Source organism: Drosophila innubila (assembly GCF_004354385.1).
Source record: "Drosophila innubila isolate TH190305 chromosome 3R unlocalized genomic scaffold, UK_Dinn_1.0 2_E_3R, whole genome shotgun sequence".
NCBI classification, from domain to species: domain Eukaryota; kingdom Metazoa; phylum Arthropoda; class Insecta; order Diptera; family Drosophilidae; genus Drosophila; species Drosophila innubila.
In genome coordinates, this window is record NW_022995380.1 from 19,055,837 (window position 1) to 19,073,320 (window position 17,484).

General features: G+C 37.7%; 4 protein-coding genes across 9 annotated transcripts; 2 read left to right on the plus strand and 2 right to left on the minus strand.

Moving 5' to 3' along the window:
- Positions 1-240: 240 nt before the first annotated feature.
- On the minus strand, positions 241-2,818 carry LOC117790663 (adenosine deaminase 2). The gene is made up of 6 exons (XM_034630168.1): positions 2,589-2,818; positions 2,030-2,527; positions 1,569-1,738; positions 1,331-1,512; positions 818-954; positions 241-757 (listed from the first exon to the last, which is right to left on the minus strand). The coding sequence occupies exons 1-6, from the start codon at positions 2,656-2,658 to the stop codon at positions 294-296; spliced, it is 1,521 nt and encodes a 506-aa protein (XP_034486059.1). The 5' UTR covers positions 2,659-2,818; the 3' UTR covers positions 241-293.
- A 2,125-nt stretch (positions 2,819-4,943) lies between these two features.
- LOC117791999 (adenosine deaminase 2) lies at positions 4,944-7,731 on the plus strand. Its single transcript, XM_034631946.1, has 6 exons — positions 4,944-5,211; positions 5,317-5,808; positions 6,194-6,363; positions 6,421-6,602; positions 6,967-7,103; positions 7,160-7,731. The coding sequence occupies exons 1-6, from the start codon at positions 5,145-5,147 to the stop codon at positions 7,618-7,620; spliced, it is 1,509 nt and encodes a 502-aa protein (XP_034487837.1). The 5' UTR covers positions 4,944-5,144; the 3' UTR covers positions 7,621-7,731.
- A 217-nt stretch (positions 7,732-7,948) lies between these two features.
- On the minus strand, positions 7,949-10,925 carry LOC117791997 (carotenoid isomerooxygenase). The gene is made up of 4 exons (XM_034631945.1): positions 10,727-10,925; positions 9,923-10,431; positions 8,494-9,514; positions 7,949-8,329 (listed from the first exon to the last, which is right to left on the minus strand). The coding sequence occupies exons 1-4, from the start codon at positions 10,769-10,771 to the stop codon at positions 8,054-8,056; spliced, it is 1,851 nt and encodes a 616-aa protein (XP_034487836.1). The 5' UTR covers positions 10,772-10,925; the 3' UTR covers positions 7,949-8,053.
- A 1,248-nt stretch (positions 10,926-12,173) lies between these two features.
- LOC117791442 (leucine-rich repeat-containing protein 40) lies at positions 12,174-16,916 on the plus strand. 6 transcript variants are annotated; one of them, XM_034631195.1, is made up of 10 exons: positions 12,174-12,717; positions 13,330-13,724; positions 14,148-14,271; positions 14,330-14,502; positions 14,790-15,169; positions 15,218-15,556; positions 15,660-15,803; positions 15,963-16,151; positions 16,210-16,395; positions 16,457-16,916. In XM_034631195.1, the coding sequence occupies exons 1-10, from the start codon at positions 12,477-12,479 to the stop codon at positions 16,560-16,562; spliced, it is 2,277 nt and encodes a 758-aa protein (XP_034487086.1). In that variant the 5' UTR covers positions 12,174-12,476; the 3' UTR covers positions 16,563-16,916. The 6 variants fall into 6 exon arrangements, 5 of the variants coding, with proteins under 5 accessions (XP_034487086.1, XP_034487087.1, XP_034487089.1 ...); XM_034631196.1 differs by having other exon boundaries at positions 15,221-15,556; XM_034631197.1 differs by lacking the exon at positions 12,174-12,717 and adding an exon at positions 12,987-13,255.
- Positions 16,917-17,484: the final 568 nt, after the last annotated feature.

Genomic DNA, 17,484 nt, shown 5'->3' on the forward strand with positions numbered 1-17,484 from the left:
TAGGCGCCTAGAATCGCTTGTCGATAACCATTTTAAGTATTTTTTAGCACTTATCGTTTATGTGTGTCGTTCACTGTGAATGGCAATTAGATCAAGAAAAACAGCTGATTCGTATGTTTTGATTATACATTATTTTAAATGAGTAAAACTATGAATTAAAACCAAAAGAACGGACCCAATTTTGAGAACTACTCACAAAAAGAAAGAAGGAAGAAGAGTCAAGAGATAGAATAAAGCGAGTAGCGGGATTTGAGTTCAGTTTATTTACTTTTAAAGTCGGTTTATTAACATGTCTAAAAGACTTTTCCCTGCAGAACCTTCTCAATAAAGCGTGTCCAACTGTTCTCTAGCAACTGAAATGCCCGTTGTTGCTCCCTCGCCGTCATCGCAGAGTAGCGTATCGAGTTGAAGACGAGACTCTTGAGGACACGGATGCCAGCATTGTTGGGAGCCATGCTCATGATGGCGTAATAAAAGTCATAGCTTAATGCCTTGGCATTCCAAAAACCAGGATCATCATTGCAAATCACGACAGGAATGTCCAAGGCCATATACTGGGCACCTGGATGATTGCGCATATCCCACACCAAGTGGAGTACCTGATTCGAAATGGGATTCAACTCAACGGCGATTTGGCGAGTTTTGATTGCATTCATGAGAATTGGATGTTTTACCAAGGCAAATCCATGACCAATTCGAGTGGCATTCAACAGCAGAGCATCCAGCAGGTTAATGTCAGTTGAGGCACTATACCAATCTGCAAGAAACAAGGCTTTAATATGCTTCATCTGATGTCGTTTTAAACATATTTACTCACTTGTTTCGCCGGCGTGAAGAAAAAGACGCGAATTGGGCGGCAGATCCTTTAAAACAGAAAGTTGCTCATACAGCGGCTTACCCTTATCCTCCTGGCCAACCAGGTCAAAGCCTATTACAAATTCTGGAAATGCTTTCCTGGGGGAGTAGAAAGAAAAAGATAGTAATGTTATCTGTATCCCATTTTTGACGAATCGATCCTATAGCAGCTAATTATAAAATGTCTGTTTTTAGCAAATTTTGTCAGGATGTTTTAGACAATACCGAACAAACAAATTGAGTATGGTTAAGATATCTAAAAAAAACAACAGTTTGTCAATAGTTGATTTTTAAATGATCGTTTCTTTGACAACTTGATGATATAGTAGTTCAATTTCAATTACAAATTGCCCAAGTTATAGTATAATAATATCAACCAATATAAACTTGATTTTAGTTCGATTACTTCTTTGATATCTATATGAAAATATAAACCATTTTGATCGGTTTAGAAGCTCAAACCATCAATACTTACTGCAAAATCTTGAACTCTTCCACGTTTTCCCGCATTTTCTCGACATCAGATCCGCGCCACACGGCATAGATGACTTTGATGCCCACGAAATTGGGATGCAGCCTTACAAATTTATCGTTGATCAACTGCATTTCACGTACAGCTTGCTCTCTGGGAAAGGTGCGGCCGCTGGCATCATATAGCTGCAGAGAAGTATAATGAATAGCGACAGTAAAACAAGGTGGTAAATATCACTTACCTCTCGCAGACTGATTCGCAACTCAGCATACATGATATTGTCATTGTACAATTCTTCTAGCAGTTGCCAGTGATAGGCACGAAATGCGGGCAAATAATAAATTGCTTCTGTTAGGGTATCAAACATGCCCTGGAAACGATCCCAAACAGCGGTTATTGTTGGATACTCCACTGAAAAGTATGGGTCGAAAATTAATAAAAACTTTCCTTGATAAATTTGTTTAAAACAAAAATTATTTTTTAATTATATCAATTATTAACTGTCTATCGTTTTACCTAGAATTTTCAATGGTAAATTTGTTAAAAGTCAATATCATATATATTTCATTTTAGTAATTAATTTTAAGCTTAATTTTCTAAATAAGTTCATTAAAACTTTAAATTTTAATTAATTTAAATCAGATTTCCTAGATGCATTTTTTTCTGAACACTGTTTTTTAAATTAAAATTATTTAAACTTACGTTCCGGCACAGGCGTATAGAGATTAAAAAGTTTCTCCAAGTTTTCATCGTATAATGCTGGGTCTATGGAATTACGTCTCTCGTCTGCAACGAGAATATACTGTGATGTGCAGGAATGTTCCTTGGGTGCCCGTCGAAAGGTTAATCTGCTTCTGCCCTTGACATCTGTGCACCGCAGCATTCCCGGCATATATGACATAGTTTGCACCACCCACTTGGAACTCACAGCCGCCGTGTTGTGCAGATGGAGGACAGCTCCTTTGGGCATTTGTTGCAGGAATTTAAAGATGGCACTGCGATCGATCAGCGGCTTTGCCTTAAAGAAATGCATCCCAGCTGTATTTTGTTCGGCATTGCGAAAACCTTGTGCCAATTCTCCCAGCTTGTATTGCATGAAGAGATCATCCACCTTGGACTCCTGTGAATTTAAACTGATCCGTCCGCCGGTCATGAGCCGTTCCTCGGCATTAAGCACAGCCTGACGTGCCTTTTCATAGCCTTGAAGAAAGAATTCATTTGTAATTCTGCAACATTTTCATATTTCTACTACTTTTCTTACTTAAAGTGTTTTCCAGCTCCGCACAAAAAAGACCGACTACGAGTCCCAAAAGCACCAACAAACGCCTCATATTATTTATTGACAGCTTTTATATCTATCTGCTGATTTATTTTGACCCAGTTAATTAGCTGCCTATACAAATATTGACTGCTGTTTTATTGACACGTTCAACTGCCACACAATTCCTTTGATTTAACGATTACAATTCCAAAATTCAGGTCTATTCACCAGCAGCTCACGTCAAGAACTGTTTACGATGTCAGTAGTCGAGCGACAGTCGCAAATAATATAATTATTTTAACAATTGTCTGAGCTCAAGCTATTATTCAACTAATGTTTTCTTTTTGGTTTTTTGTTTCTTTTTTTCTTTGATAAATTTGTTCTAGTAGCAAACATTTTGCTTGGTATTTGACTGTAGCAATGGATGTGCATATTAAATAAGTACGAAAAAAAAATACAAAATATGCCCGCATAGAATGATTTTTAATTCGTATACCCTGTACCTAAAATGCAAAAGGTATATAAAAAGCACTAGTTAGCAAGTATATTGCTTAGCCATCTGAAAAGATTCGGACTCAATTGATATTTAATAATAATAAATAATAAAAAATTAGTATAAAATATTAATATAAATGCTATCTACAGATATTTACTTTTTTTCTATATAAATTATGTATTTGTGTGAAATATGTATAGCTATGTTGTGTAAGAATTTCAGCCTCCTAGCTCTTACCTTTTGTTTCTTCTTCTCTCACATCAGTTTTACTCAAGCTTTGACTAATTTCTCAAGTGATTTTTGTTTCTCTCAACGCGTACAGCGCATTTCTTAGTCGAGTAGCATTTATTTGATTTCATTTTGGCAAATTATCACTGACGTTTGCGGACACGCTTTGCCGCTTTCAAATCGCATACGAAATGAGTATTTTTTTCAACTTTATAGAAGAGTTTCAGCTCTTGGGGGCTGGGCGTATACTTAACGGTAATTGGAGGCATCAATTGTCACCCCCACAAAGAACATAATATTCACATTTATAAGAAATAATTTGTTATTTCTTAAGCAAACAAATCTTGACTCATCTATGATGACAAAATTACATATGTTTAAGCTATTGTTTTATTCTGTGAGAGAATGTATAAATACGAAAATCAGATTGGCTGTTATTGTATTTTAATCTGAAATTTAATTTAATAGACATTTTTATTGTCGGAGTCAAAATTAAAAATTTATTTTGAATTCCAAAGTTAATTACTTAAATTTTGTAATTTGTATTGCAAAACAAAATTTTAATTGTAAGAGATAAGGGTTATTCAACCTTTTCTAACGATTTTATAGTTACAAAAAAAATCAAACATATTTTCAACAAAATTTCAAAGTTTATTACTTAATTGTTGCTTTCTCCGTTGCTTATAATATTATGGGAATCTAATTTTTTATTATACATAGATTATAATTGCTCTCGCTTTCCTTCTCACAGCCTCTTTCTCTCTCACCCTTTCGCTCTGTTTGTGCCTTGTTTTGATTTGGCAAATTTGCACATTTCCTATTCAATGTCGAGTATCAATTTAAGTGGCCCCAACAAACAATTTGGGTTAGTAAATAAATATGCAAAAATTTAACTAAAAAGAAAATAAAATAGTTTTGATAAAAAATTCTATTGTAGACGCATCGAATATCAAATACTCTACAAGGAAACTAAGTTTACTTGGACATTTAAAAACGTTTCCATGTGGAAGCTTTCCAAACGACCTATTTAAAAAAATAATAGTAATACAATTAATTCCGTGGAAATAACTATAAATCATTCACACATTATTCGCATTTTAGTGATGGCTGTGAAAATGCAGAAAGGGGAATGCATAAGTGCATGTACAGTGAGTCAAATAATTGTTTTGACAAGAATAAAAACAACAAATATTTTTGCAAAATATAAAATGTATATATGTATATTTTATTTTTATTTTATTAATGAATTTATTAATTTTTATTGTTGCTTGGGTGTCTTAAAATAGCTCATAGTATTTTAAGATAAATAAATAAACCTTTTTTTTGTAGTATATATTTGTAAAATAACATATTTAACAAAAATCATCAGACACATTGTATTAAACAAATTAAAAATAACATAAAAAAAAAAATATGTATGCTTTTTTTTATTTTGTCAAAACAATTACTTGACAAACTGTCTGTAATCAGCGCTAACACTTTTCATGTACACACACACATATATATAGATATGTGCGATTTTGTCTGTATTATTCGCGCCCCCTGTCGGTCAGCCTGCACAATTTGCAAAACGTTGACATTGAACTCTGCCACAGCTGGCGATCATCGCTGCCGCCGTCGACTGCGCTGCGAAATCGTGGAGAGTTTGTAGAATCCGCTACAGAGCAATGCTATGGAGGGTTGACTAGTCCAATTCTTTATCAGTTGTAGAGTGAACCGCAAGCGACGAGCATCATAAGAGGTCGAGCATCTAAAAAAATATAAGAAATAAATTGTTGTTTGTTTTTGTTGTTTTTTTTGTTATATTTTCTTAAAACGGAATAAACTACGCAATGTGGATGCGATTGATGTGGATCCTGTTGCTGCTGCTGTTGGGGCAGGTGCTGGGAACAGATCAACGTATGTTAATAATTAAATTATATAAGAAACACATTAAAAATTAAATAGAAATATTTAAAATTTAAATAATATAAAATATTTAAATAAATAAATTAATTTGAACAGCTTATGAGACACTAAGAGAGCGCATTATGAAAGCAGAGCAAATGGCCTCGTTGGGCGGCAATTTATGGCTAACATCAGATGAGGAGAAGGCCAACAGCATACTGATGAACGCCAAGCGGGCTGAGATTGCCGAGGGCATCAAACATCCGGAAAAATATCCACCAGCGATGCACTTTTTTCAAGGCAAACAATATGTGAGGCAGAGTGAAGTATTTCGCATTATTCAGAAGATGCCCAAGGGCGCTTTTTTACACGGTCACAACACAGCCATGGTCAGCTCCAGATGGATAATAACCAATCTCACAACAACTAACAATCTATACACCTGTCGGGATATCAATGGTCTACTCATCTTTACCTACGATACGGCGAGTTCCAACTGCCACAGTGAGGAGCAAAATGTGTGCACGGAACGCATCAATGCCGAGGATCGTCATCAGTACGAGCGGCAGCTGGAGAAGCACATCAACATGCACAGCACAAAGCCAGAAAGTGAGTGTTCTCGAACCAAAGAAATTCCATAAATTTAAACTCTGAAAACAAATTTAATCAACCAAAATCAAGAATTCCCTTCTGAAATAGAGATTATTCAAGCATAAACGATCTCAAAGGCTGATGAAATCATAGTATAAATAATTCCAAGAATGTTAATATTAGATTTTCGTGGGCTACTTCAATAACATTTTTGAATAAATTCAAATCTCCAAAGTTAAAAAAGAATATTCTATAATATACTTGTTTTAAGGATATAGCGTTTTTTACTAAAGTTTAAGTGTACAAAAGTTTTCGAAATCTAGTTAAAGTAAGTCAAGAATAATCTTGTATCAAAGCTTAAAAGCTTTATTAACAATTATTTGATTCCGTTTTCCATTTCCAGCACTTTTGCCCAATCGCCAGAAGATTTGGCAACGTTTTGAGAATATCTTTACCACCGTGGATCGTCTTTATAAATATCAGCCAACCTACTGTGCCTACCACAAGCGTTTGCTCGAGGAGCTATGCGAGGATAACATCATCTATGCTGAAATACGTGCCTCCCTTTCGCCTGTCAGTATGCAGTGATATTTTTAATTCATTATTTATTTTCAAATTTCTTCTACTCAGCTTTATGATGACCACAATCGCACTTATAGCTCGCTGGATGTGGCCAATCAGCTGGAAAGGATTGTTGAGGAGTTTAAGGCAAAGCATCAGGATTTCGTAGGTCTCAAGGTCATCTATGCGAAACGTAATCTTGCCACAGAGGAGAAAATGGCAGACAACATACGCACCTTCAAGCAGCTGCAGTAAGTAGATAACTCCCTTCAGATAATAGGCGTAAAAAAGGTATTCTAACTTTGTGTAAGTGTAGGTAACAAACAAAAGGTACTCCAATCCTTCAAAGTAATTACACAGAAAAAAACATTCATTTTTTAATTAAAGTCTAGAATTGTTGATTAAAGCATGGACCTTATAATTTTCTGTTCAGAACGTTAATTTGTATAATTAAGCCATTATCAGATTTATATTAAGACATTACCAGAATTACTTGGCAACAGTTTCGCACTGAAGATCAGAGGTAAAAATTTTAATTTGGATTATCTTATAGCTATATCTATAGTGCACCCACTGGCACTTTCTTAACTGATTACCATTCAATCTATTCCCCAGCGCTGCCAAGCCGAACTTTATCATTGGCTTCGATATGATTGGACAGGAGGACACGGGAAATATGCTGAGCAAATATGTCAAAGAATTTTCCGATTTGCCGAGCACCGCAAACTTTTTCTTCCATGCAGGCGAGACAAGTAAGCTATCCCTCTTGCAATTTAAACTCAGTTTTCATACAATGTAATTTTCCCAGATTGGTATGGACGCACGGACTGGAATATGATGGATGCCATTTTGATGAACACGAAGCGCATTGGACATGGCTTTGCTTTGCCCAAACATCCTCAATTGTGGTCCACAATTAAGAAACGTAACATAGCCATCGAGGTGAATCCGTTGTCCAATCAGGTTTTGGGTTTAATTTGGGACTTACGCAATCATCCGGCCAGCTTTCTGATTGCTGAAAATTTCCCCATCATTATATCTGCCGATGATCCCGGTATCTGGGGTGCCAAAGGTCTCAGCTATGATTTCTACTACGCCTTCATGGCCATGGCACCAGCCGAGGCAGATCTGCGATTCCTCAAGCAACTGGCACTGAACTCCATCAAGTATTCAGTGCTGACACCCGTTGAAAGACGTAAAATCAATCGCGTATTTCAGCGAAAGTGGCAAGAGTTTATAGCAAACATCTTAAATCCCAAGTTCAAATAAGTTGTTAATAAAATAGCTATTTAGAGCTTAAGCTAATACAGTAATTGTAATACTAATTAAAACTTCCACAAATTTGAATTGTTCAGTAATAACACTTAAAAAGCTCTAAAATACAGGCTGAAATCATTTTAAAAAGTGACAAGGGGAAGTAAGGTATGATAAATAGGCCAAATAATTATAAAACATTGACATTCTGCAAGGAAATCGGTTATAAGATTTGACAATGAATGATTATAAGAATGACACTTTGTGAAAATGGCTCAAGGAAAAAGTATGGAAAAAATGGACAGTGATCGAAAGTATGAAAAAGTCGACAGTAATGGAGAAATTGATGCAGAATAGAAGTTTTATATAAATAAGAAAAAATCCAGAAATAATCGAAAGGTTCTAATTTGCGAGAGTCTAGTGTACAATGAAATTTAATGACTTAAGTCTAAACTGTATTGGCTGCAAACCAACCATGCAGACATTTTGGCACTGGTCCATTGGTATGAAAGTCACAGCGTCCCAACTCCGTCATGGTCTTGGCACAGAGCACAATGAGTCCCACATAGCGATCGTTGAGTCCTCCAACAACCATGGAGGCCAAGATGACGCCATCGTCCTCGCTTTGTGGTTCAGGAGAAGGCACAAAAATGGGTTCACTGGGATAAATGTTATCCTCGCACCAGGTTTTGCAGGATTTCGAGAGAAGATCCACCTTGATGAGCTAAGAAATGTATTATTAAAATAATTAAAATTTTAAAAATTTCATTTCTTTTTTAAATATTTAGAGTTTAAATTTTTTATAAAATTTTAAATCAATTTTTACAAATTTGATGTAAGCAAATTAATAAATAATGAAGAAGGAAGTAAGTAAAGTATAGAACTTACTGTGCCTGGATTATGTGCATCCACATCGGAGCTGATGGCATAGAAGTAACGATATTTCCTGCCCATAAATCGCTCATAGTAGATCCTTGGCGTCTCACAGCCCCAATCGCAGAGCATTTCGGGTCGCAGAAAAATGCCAGAGGCAACTTGATAAGCCTCAGCTTGACTATTCTTCAGGCTGACCAGATTTACGCCATCGTCCACCTCGAAACGTGCTCGCTTGAAGTCCTTTTGGGACTCATCCTCCTGCTTGCCATTGGTGGCAATGTAGCTGATATCCGCATACTGCGAGGCAGAATGTTTCATCCTCGAAGGTTGCCCCACATTTAGACCCACCAACGACATGGACTTGACCAAACGTCGCTTGCTGGCACTGGGGGCATCCCCGCCAGCGCCCAGTGGGAGCACAAAGCGCAGAGGACGACCTCGAAAGAGTGTTGCATAATTTGGATTCGTTTGCATGTTGGCAATCGCATCCAGGTACATGCAGTTAATCATCTCGGGATTCTTGTAGCTACAGATGTCCACCACGACATGGTTATCCTCCTCGTATGAATTTATGATGTGCAAATAGAAAAATGCTTCCGATTCGTAGGTCTGCACCAATTTTCCCGTCGCACGCTCGAGGAGATGAAATAGAGTCGGCTTATCCTCATACCATTTTAAGCAGGCAGACAGATTCTGATTGGACAACTGCGATTTTATGTACTCCGTCAAGGATACAGACAATGGCTGCTCTACAATCACAAAATAATGCTCCGTCAGACCAAAGGTGTGCATGTAACCAGGATGCAGTTTCCAGCGACATGGTAACGTCGCCACAATGTGTGCATCCTCGAACATCTGTTGACCGTTGGGAAAACAAATGATCGTATAAGCCGGTCCAGACTTTGTCATGCTTGTCCCCAGATTGTAGACTGTGCCACTGGGCAGAATGTGTGGATGTGATGTGTGATTGATCACGCCCACAAAATCCGTGAGGCAGATGCGTCCCTCTGTGGCCAAAGTGCAGGGATTGATCCTAGAATCGAATGATAAATTATTGTTATATTAAATAATATTCAAGCTTTCCAATAGTAAACTTATGTAAAGTGAGGATAATTTTATAATCAACTGTTATATTTTACTGTATTTTGATCACATAATTATTAATATTATACAAACTAACTTGACAATTTTTATGACGATAAATTTTCTGATCTCCTTGCGGAATGTAAAATTATTTTGCCTCTCTTTTGATACTGCATTTAACGTGGAAATTCTATTTTTTTGCAACACTTTCCATTTTCTCCACATTGTAACTAATAGTATGTATAAGTGGAAAAGTATCATACTTTCGGTATAAATAGGAATTTTTATATAATGAAGTGATATTCTGTTGCCTTGCGAATTCACTTTATGGAAGTTCAAATATATTACGTATACGCACCGATGCATGAAAGGTGTCTCAGTAAAAGTGTAATATTGATCACCAAATGGGTAAATGGATATCATTGAATTATCGGTGCCGCTGTCTGGCCTGAAGATGGCGCCAAACTTATCAAAGATTGAATGACAAGGATCAGGAACAGCTGCCGTGCCGAACTCTGTAACCACAATCCGTTGAGCAGCGCGATTCTTTTGCAGCGTTTGAGTGTCCACAAAGCGATTTTGATAGGTCACTCGTCCGCCTTTGATGGCGAAACGATGCAGCAGAGCAGAGCAGTCAAAAAGATGGCCAAAGGTCATGTCTCCCACTTTCCAGCTGCCAGGACCATTGCGGAGCAGACTGCCATTCAGCCAGGTGGGAATATGTCCACTTAAATGGCCCTCAATGGGATCCACAATCTCACGCTCACAGGACCGCAGCCAGACATCTGAAGAACAATTTGGATAGTAGCGTCCATTTCCATCCAGGCGAGTGGCTTCCGGATTGTCCCGTCTCTCATCGTACTTGACCTGTAACGAGTTTATTTTTTCTTTCTAAGCATTATCGATTGCCAGAATATGTGGATAAGTTGCCCTTAAGCCATGGCTTAATGCGGATTATCTGTTGTCAATTCGTCGTGTTGGCCATTCCATGTATTTCATCAGCTGTAAAGGTTCCCATGGAACTTAGCCAACTTCTGCTTAACAACTAAATTCATATGTTTACACAGTATTTTAAATCAAATTGAAATTATTAATACAACTTTAGGCACTTTTTCGGAAAGCCGAAATTTCTAAATTCTTTTAATTAATACACAAGGCTAACCGCAAAAAAGTCGCGCATTAAACTTCTGAAGACCCGACCTGACATTTCGAGAATTTCACGAAAGTAAAAGACGATTTCAAACGAAAGCAGGTAATCCTGAGGAATAATTCCAGGCTATAAATCTCCAACTCTTGCGGTATTTCTCAGAAGTCGTACGAACTGCTAGAAAACCAAATGACAACTGATAAAAGTTATTCAAATATTCGCCCTCGCGTTGACTAAAAACTGAGGGAGGTCCCATGCACCCTACGACAAGTGCCGACTGTCGACTGCCGAGTGTTATTCATAATTTTGATTGACAGTCCGACGTTGTTGTAAGCCACACCACGGCACATGTAAAACAAAAACAAAAAACCAAAACAGAATGGACAAATTTGTGGCACAGCATTTTTGCCGCTTCGGTAACAATTGTGCGAAGCTATGGAAGCTCAAGCCACAAGTGTAGGGGAGCTCTATTGGAACTAACATTTTGTTATGGGCTTAAGACGGCTACGATATCTAATACTGATTCCACTGACTGACTTCTCTGTCTGACCTTGTTGCAAAGTAATAATAGTTTTCCTTCTCAACAGAAGCCACAACAAGGCCCCGAGAAAACGAAGTTAAATGCAATCCAATATGTTGAGGTAAGTAACACAAATGTTGACCAAGCCTATAGTATATTGCGTACATGCCACGTGGCCACAGCAAATAATTTGAGTGTGTGCCTGTTTCTGGATTTAAGTTCATGATCGAATCAATTATGGATCAGGCTAAGGCTAAGTCTATAGCCGGCAATTGGGTTGAGCACTTAGTCAGGTGCAGCTAAATTAGAAATATGAATTGCCTTCAATTATAAATGAAGCTTTCAACTGGGCGTGCATTTATGCTATTTACGGCAAACGTTGACAGTCGAGATGATCAGAAAATATGAGTTGTATCATTTCCTTAACTTGTGCCACACCCCAATTTCCAATCATTTTGCATTAAGAATTTTAATCCTATTTAAATTTAACTCATTAATGCTTTAGATGTTGATAAAATATAAATCAATTTCATTTAAAAAGCTTATTCAAATCTGGCTTGAATTTTAATTTAACGTATTAATTAAATACCATTTTTAGGTGCTTAGAAATTTGCACGCACAGAGAAGTGTTGGGTAAAACTCGCTCATTTATGTGTATATTAAAAATGTAAAATTGAATTGCAAATAATTAGCATTACTTCACATCAAGTAATTAAATAAAAACTAAGCTGCATTTTAGCTCATTTGAACCTTAATAATTATTATTGTAAATTTAAATTAAAAACACGTAGATTATTGCAAGTGAAATTAATTAAATAAGCAATCAAGACTTGAGTTTTAAATATATAAAATCTTTCCGTATTAATTTAAATTTAACGTTTAAAATAACTCCTGCTTTGCAGTGTTGATAAGCGAACAAGCTGCATAAATACACTTTAGTGCTGGTCAACGCGTGTCATCGCATAATCAGCTGTTGCCTGACAACAGCCGAAAATCGAACGGCGCAAAAAGCAAATTAACAATAATAGAAAAAGAAGAACGAAGAAAACAACAATCATATTAATTTGTTTAAATGTTGTTTAATTAAGGCGTTTTCCATTTTGCAGCCACAACGACGAGAGCAACATTTTGAGTCCATTCAATTTATGTGACTACAACAGTGATTGCGGTGACTTCAATCCTGGAACAGGCTCCTCTCTTTCTCTCTCCCAATCCTGCTACACACACTACGGCTGCCCCAGTGAGATGAATGGACAACATCCATTGCCACCGCCGCCAAATGGTGGCGCCTATACGGGTGCCAGTCGCATACCGAGGGGAGCGGCAAGGCCGCGTCAAGGTCTCTCGCCGCGGATCAATCACTCGTTTGTGCCCGTGTTCCATGAACGCTCCAACAATGAGGATAACGCCGTATTGACCGATAATCTATGGAAGCTGGCACGCAAGACGGGCAATCTGAACTTGGCCAACAAGGGCATGGCACGCGGTGAGTATCTATATAATTGTCAATTGTCTGTGTCTGTATTTGTGTGTGTAGTGGTTACGCCAGAGCAATTGCAACGTTGGAAATATCCGGCATCGCATGAGATCGAATCGCATGCAATAGGCAATAACCTCATGGATAGCAGCGCCTTATGGTTCATGTATATGTAATCTCGCTTCGCTTCGAACTTGGCCCTGACTGGACCCTAGATGGAGCCGTGCAAATTATACGCTCCATTAGTCAGCGACATCATGTTGTTTGTTCTCGTCGAGAGCTGCGTTTAGTATGTGCCGTGCTCTGGCTGTCCACAGAAGTGTCGCTCGATCCGTAGCTTAACCAGATCCTGTCAAGATTGCGTCCTCCAGGCAAACACGCAAGCAGCTCACATCGTTCTGCATGTGTGGTCCACATACGCGACGAAGACGTTACTATCAGATACGTGAATTTCAGATGGCTTCATCAGCCGACGAGCTGGAGAGCGAGGATCCCGATGATGAGATTGAATTGGATGATCCCACACCGCAGTCCAATCCAGATGCCCGTATTTACAAATTGCATTTCCCAACAAAACGGCTTCTAACTCTCATTCCCATTCTTTTTTCCCCCTATTTGCAGTTCCCGAGCGTTTGTACGACATCAACGACGCGGATGAGGACAGCAAGAAGGCCAATTTGCAGCAGTTGTCGCTGAACGAGGAGGATGCCTGGTGGAATCAAATGCCCATCAATAATCTCGACTTGAGTTCCAATGCCTTGACGCATGTTTCGCCCAAAATTGAGAACTTGTTAACTCTCACTGTGTTGCAATTGCATGACAATGCTTTGGTTGCCCTTCCTCCAGAGATTGGAAAGCTTGAGAAATTGGTGCGCTTGAATCTAAGCCACAACAAGCTGGATGAGTTGCCAGCTGAGCTCTTCAGTTTGCCAGAGTTGCGCCATTTGAACATCTCCCATAATGAGTTTGTCGAACTCAATCCCGACATAAGTAATCTACACATGCTCGAGTTCCTGGTGAGTATTCCATTTAATCTAAGCTCTATCAGGTTGTGGTCAACATAACAATAGGCAGCCAAATTAAATTGTTATTTTAAAATTTTATTTTTTTTTAATTTATCCAAGCTTTTTATAACTTTTAGTTAAAGCCAAACCGATTTTGTAAAATTTGTACGCTTTCCAAAAGCATATTAATATATTTATAAATCAATAATACACACATAGTATCCGCTAATTTTTATTCATTATTCGAGAATTACATATATGATTATAAATCAAACGAATACTGAAAAAGATAAAATGTTTTTCCAAATATTTATTTATAAAGTCATTAATTCTTAGTCTATTATTATTAGTTTAATTACAAAATTAAATATGTGCCAAAGTTATTTAGTTTAATCGAAATTAATCCAAACTGCTTGCTAACACAATTCACACAAGGATGCTGGTAACAATAACATTAAGAGTTTGCCCGGCGGCATTGGTTTCCTGGTGCGTCTAACAGCGCTTTTGTTGCCCAATAATCACATCGTGGAACTGCCACCAGATATTGTCAATATGCGCTGTAAGTGACCCAAATCCCTGCCAGCCGTATTACACTAATCTCTGTATACTTCTAACAGCATTGCAGAAGTTGGATCTGATGAAGAATGATCTGATTGCGTTGCCAGAGGACATGGGTTTGTTGAGAAAGCTGGAGTGTCTGTATGTTCAGCATAATGACATCAAGGAGCTGCCCAGCTTTGAAGGCAATGAGACCCTGAATGAGCTCCATGCCAGCAACAACTTTATAGAGGTATGTAGAGGAATGTAACTATCGTTTCTAAATTTATATAACTATGAAATAATATCTAAATTTCCATTTTTATTTTAAAACAAATTAATATCTTTTATTCAATTAATTATTATTTTACTTATTATTTAAAAACAATTTTTACTTAGATTAAAAATTAAGAATTATTTTGATAAACATCTGCACTTAATTTTTATTTTAAAATTTATATATTTTTCCTCTGGTCACAAATATTACTTATTTTATGTTCATTATAAGAGGATTACTCACTCCTTTTACTTTTCCTGCAGCGCGTGCCAAAGGATCTTTGCAGCAACTTGCCGCATCTAAAGATATTTGATCTGCGTGACAATAAGATAACACAACTGCCGGATGAGGTGTGTTTGCTGCGCAATCTAAATCGCTTGGATGTTTCCAACAATTCCATCAGTGTGCTGCCCACAACTCTATCATCTTTGGCGCACTTGATAAGCCTGCAAGTCGATGGTAATCCCATCAAGACAATTCGACGCGATATTTTACAATGCGGCACAGCGCGGATTTTGAAAACGTTGCAAGAACGCGCACAGGCAAAGGATCGGGAGACTGGAGGTGCCGATGCCATGAGTTGTGGAAATGTTGGAGCTGCTGGGCAGTCGACAGATGATATGACCGCTGGCAGTGTGGATAAGTAAGTAGTGCCCACATTCTCATGTTCAGCACTGATTCAACGCTGCAGTAGCTATCCGCGACAACATGTGGAGCCTGTGCAGGCGCAGTACATGCAATATCAGTATCAGACTCAACAACAACAGTTCATGCCACAGCCGGAGCAGTGTCGTATCTATTATGCTCAATATAATCCTCAACCGCAAATGAGATCACAGTTCATGCCAGTGCCACAATATGAGCAGGACGAACGTTACAATCACTACCTGCCACAAGTCCAACAATTGCCCTATGGAAACTCCTTTCAACATCTCCCACACATGTCCAACAACTTGCCACAGCAACAACAACATCAGCAGCAGCCAGACTACGTTAACTTTTCACGTTGTGCCGTTCAACCGCGTTGGGTGTAGTGTATCACCAAGTCGCATTAGATTTAGTAGCGCTTTAATATAAATAGCTTCCATCTTATGCTTGTAACCTGTAATAATATATGTATCTGTATCTTACAGATACAAACTGCGTCATACACGCACATTAGCTGTGAATTTAGAGGGTCTCACCAATGTGCCGGACCACGTATTTGAGCTCGCTGCTGCCGAACAGGTGCATGTGGTGGACTTTGCACGCAATCAGCTAAGGGCTCTGCCCAACGGGTAAGCATAAAGTGCTCCTTCAGTGAACCAGGTAGTGACAATTTATGCTACAGATTCCAGAGAGTATTTAGATACTAACTCAGCTTCAACAGACAAGTCGAAGTTGTCACTCTTTTCGAATATCTCACTGGTTATTATTATATTAATATCTGTCTTTAGTTTGCAGCACATGTCGAAGCTGGTAACGGAGCTGGTCTTGTCCCACAATGCCATTAGCCAAGTGCATCCTTTCATCTCGCAGTTCACACGCATCGCACATCTTAATCTGTCCAACAATTTGCTCACGGACTTGCCCCTTGAGTTTCGCGTTCTGAACACGCTGCGTGAATTAAATGTTGCCAACAATCGGTGAGTACTTTGATCTCTTCTTTTACCAACTCTCCATTAACTTGGCTTGCATTTGCAGCTTCACATTCATACCAAAGGCGTTGTATGAATTGCAGGGACTCGAGATCTTGGTTGCCAGCGAAAATCGCATCAAGGCCTTGAATGTGGCGGGATTAGAGGGTATGAGTCGATTGAATACGCTTGATTTGCGTAACAATGATATCGAATCCATACCTCCCATACTGGGCAATCTAACCAACATTACGTGAGTGCCCCAACCATTTTCAGAAGTCAACATTTTTTAATATAAATTTTTCCCTTTGCAGTCACTTGGAGCTGATTGGAAATCCATTTCGGCAGCCGCGTCATCAGATCCTAATCAAGGGCACAGATGCCATAATGTCGTACCTACGTGACCGTATACCCATTTAAGTCTTGGGTGGGCGTGGCAACATTTGGAAACGTATTTATTTATTTTTAGCGCACTTTTTACATTTTCTTGTTGTGTTAAAATTTTGACAAAAATGGCTTAACCAAAATTAAAGTAGCGTCCACACACAGCACACACACCCACACATACACACACACACCATTACAAGTGTGTATGCATGTGTCTGAGTGTGTGTGCAAGTGTGTGGGTGCCAGACGCGCGTAGTACCTTGTACCATTTTAACAAATTTCCCTCGAGAAACTAGTCAGCGTTTGGCAACAACACACAACGCGCACCTTCGTTGGAAAAGCTTGCAATAAAATATAGAGTATTACATGTTTACAGTATGACTTTTACCGGGGACCGTATTTATTATTATTTTGTAGTGTTAATATTTTTGGATTTTTATTGATAACTAATAAATAAATCTTACTTTTTTCCTGAACAAAAATTCAGTTTTCCAAGTTAAATTTCAATTTTTTTGGAAATCATATTTTAAATTCTATCAAGTTGTTAATTTGTCATAAAAGTATAAAATATAATACATACATTCAGGGGTGCCACAGAAAACAAAACCAACCAAAAATCTCCTAAAAATGTATAAAGTTTTGGGAGATTTTCAGGTGGTTTCGCTTTCTGTGGCAGCCTTGATATTCTTTGTTTCTTGCTATTCGAGACCTAACTCTTGATATATCTCTTGAATTTTCAAATGTTTATTTAAAAAAAATGTATAATAATTTTTATTTTATAGAATTCAAATTTTATTGAAGAATTATTGTGTTTTATTCAAACTAAAAGTTAATTATTATATTATTTCAGATTTTTACTAAATAAAAATTGAAATTTTGTTATTATTTCAGAACTTTTTATTAAGATAAAAAAGTTGAGTAATAATTAATTTAAAAAAAAATTAAAAATAATAGT

Bases quoted from the DNA above. Each gene is read 5' to 3' on its own strand.
- LOC117790663 (XM_034630168.1), bottom strand. From the start codon at position 2,658: ATGAGGCGTTTGTTGGTGCTTTTGGGACTCGTAGTCGGTCTTTTTTGT. The intron at 955-1,330 runs GTAAGTATTGAT...CTACTCCCCCAG, and splicing joins GAAGAGTTCAAGATTTTGCA to GAAAGCATTTCCAGAATTTG. The intron at 758-817 runs GTGAGTAAATAT...TGTTTCTTGCAG, and splicing joins TCTTCACGCCGGCGAAACAA to ATTGGTATAGTGCCTCAACT.
- LOC117791999 (XM_034631946.1), top strand. From the start codon at position 5,145: ATGTGGATGCGATTGATGTGGATCCTGTTGCTGCTGCTGTTGGGGCAG. The intron at 6,603-6,966 runs GTAAGTAGATAA...TCTATTCCCCAG, and splicing joins CGCACCTTCAAGCAGCTGCA to CGCTGCCAAGCCGAACTTTA. The intron at 7,104-7,159 runs GTAAGCTATCCC...TAATTTTCCCAG, and splicing joins CTTCCATGCAGGCGAGACAA to ATTGGTATGGACGCACGGAC.
- LOC117791997 (XM_034631945.1), bottom strand. From the start codon at position 10,771: ATGTCAGGTCGGGTCTTCAGAAGTTTAATGCGCGACTTTTTTGCG. The intron at 9,515-9,922 runs GTGCGTATACGT...ATTCGATTCTAG, and splicing joins GAGACACCTTTCATGCATCG to GATCAATCCCTGCACTTTGG. The intron at 8,330-8,493 runs GTAAGTTCTATA...TACATTTCTTAG, and splicing joins ATGCACATAATCCAGGCACA to CTCATCAAGGTGGATCTTCT.
- LOC117791442 (XM_034631195.1), top strand. From the start codon at position 12,477: ATGAATGGACAACATCCATTGCCACCGCCGCCAAATGGTGGCGCCTAT. The intron at 15,170-15,217 runs GTAAGTAGTGCC...TCAACGCTGCAG, and splicing joins ACCGCTGGCAGTGTGGATAA to TAGCTATCCGCGACAACATG. The intron at 16,152-16,209 runs GTGAGTACTTTG...TTGCATTTGCAG, and splicing joins TTAAATGTTGCCAACAATCG to CTTCACATTCATACCAAAGG.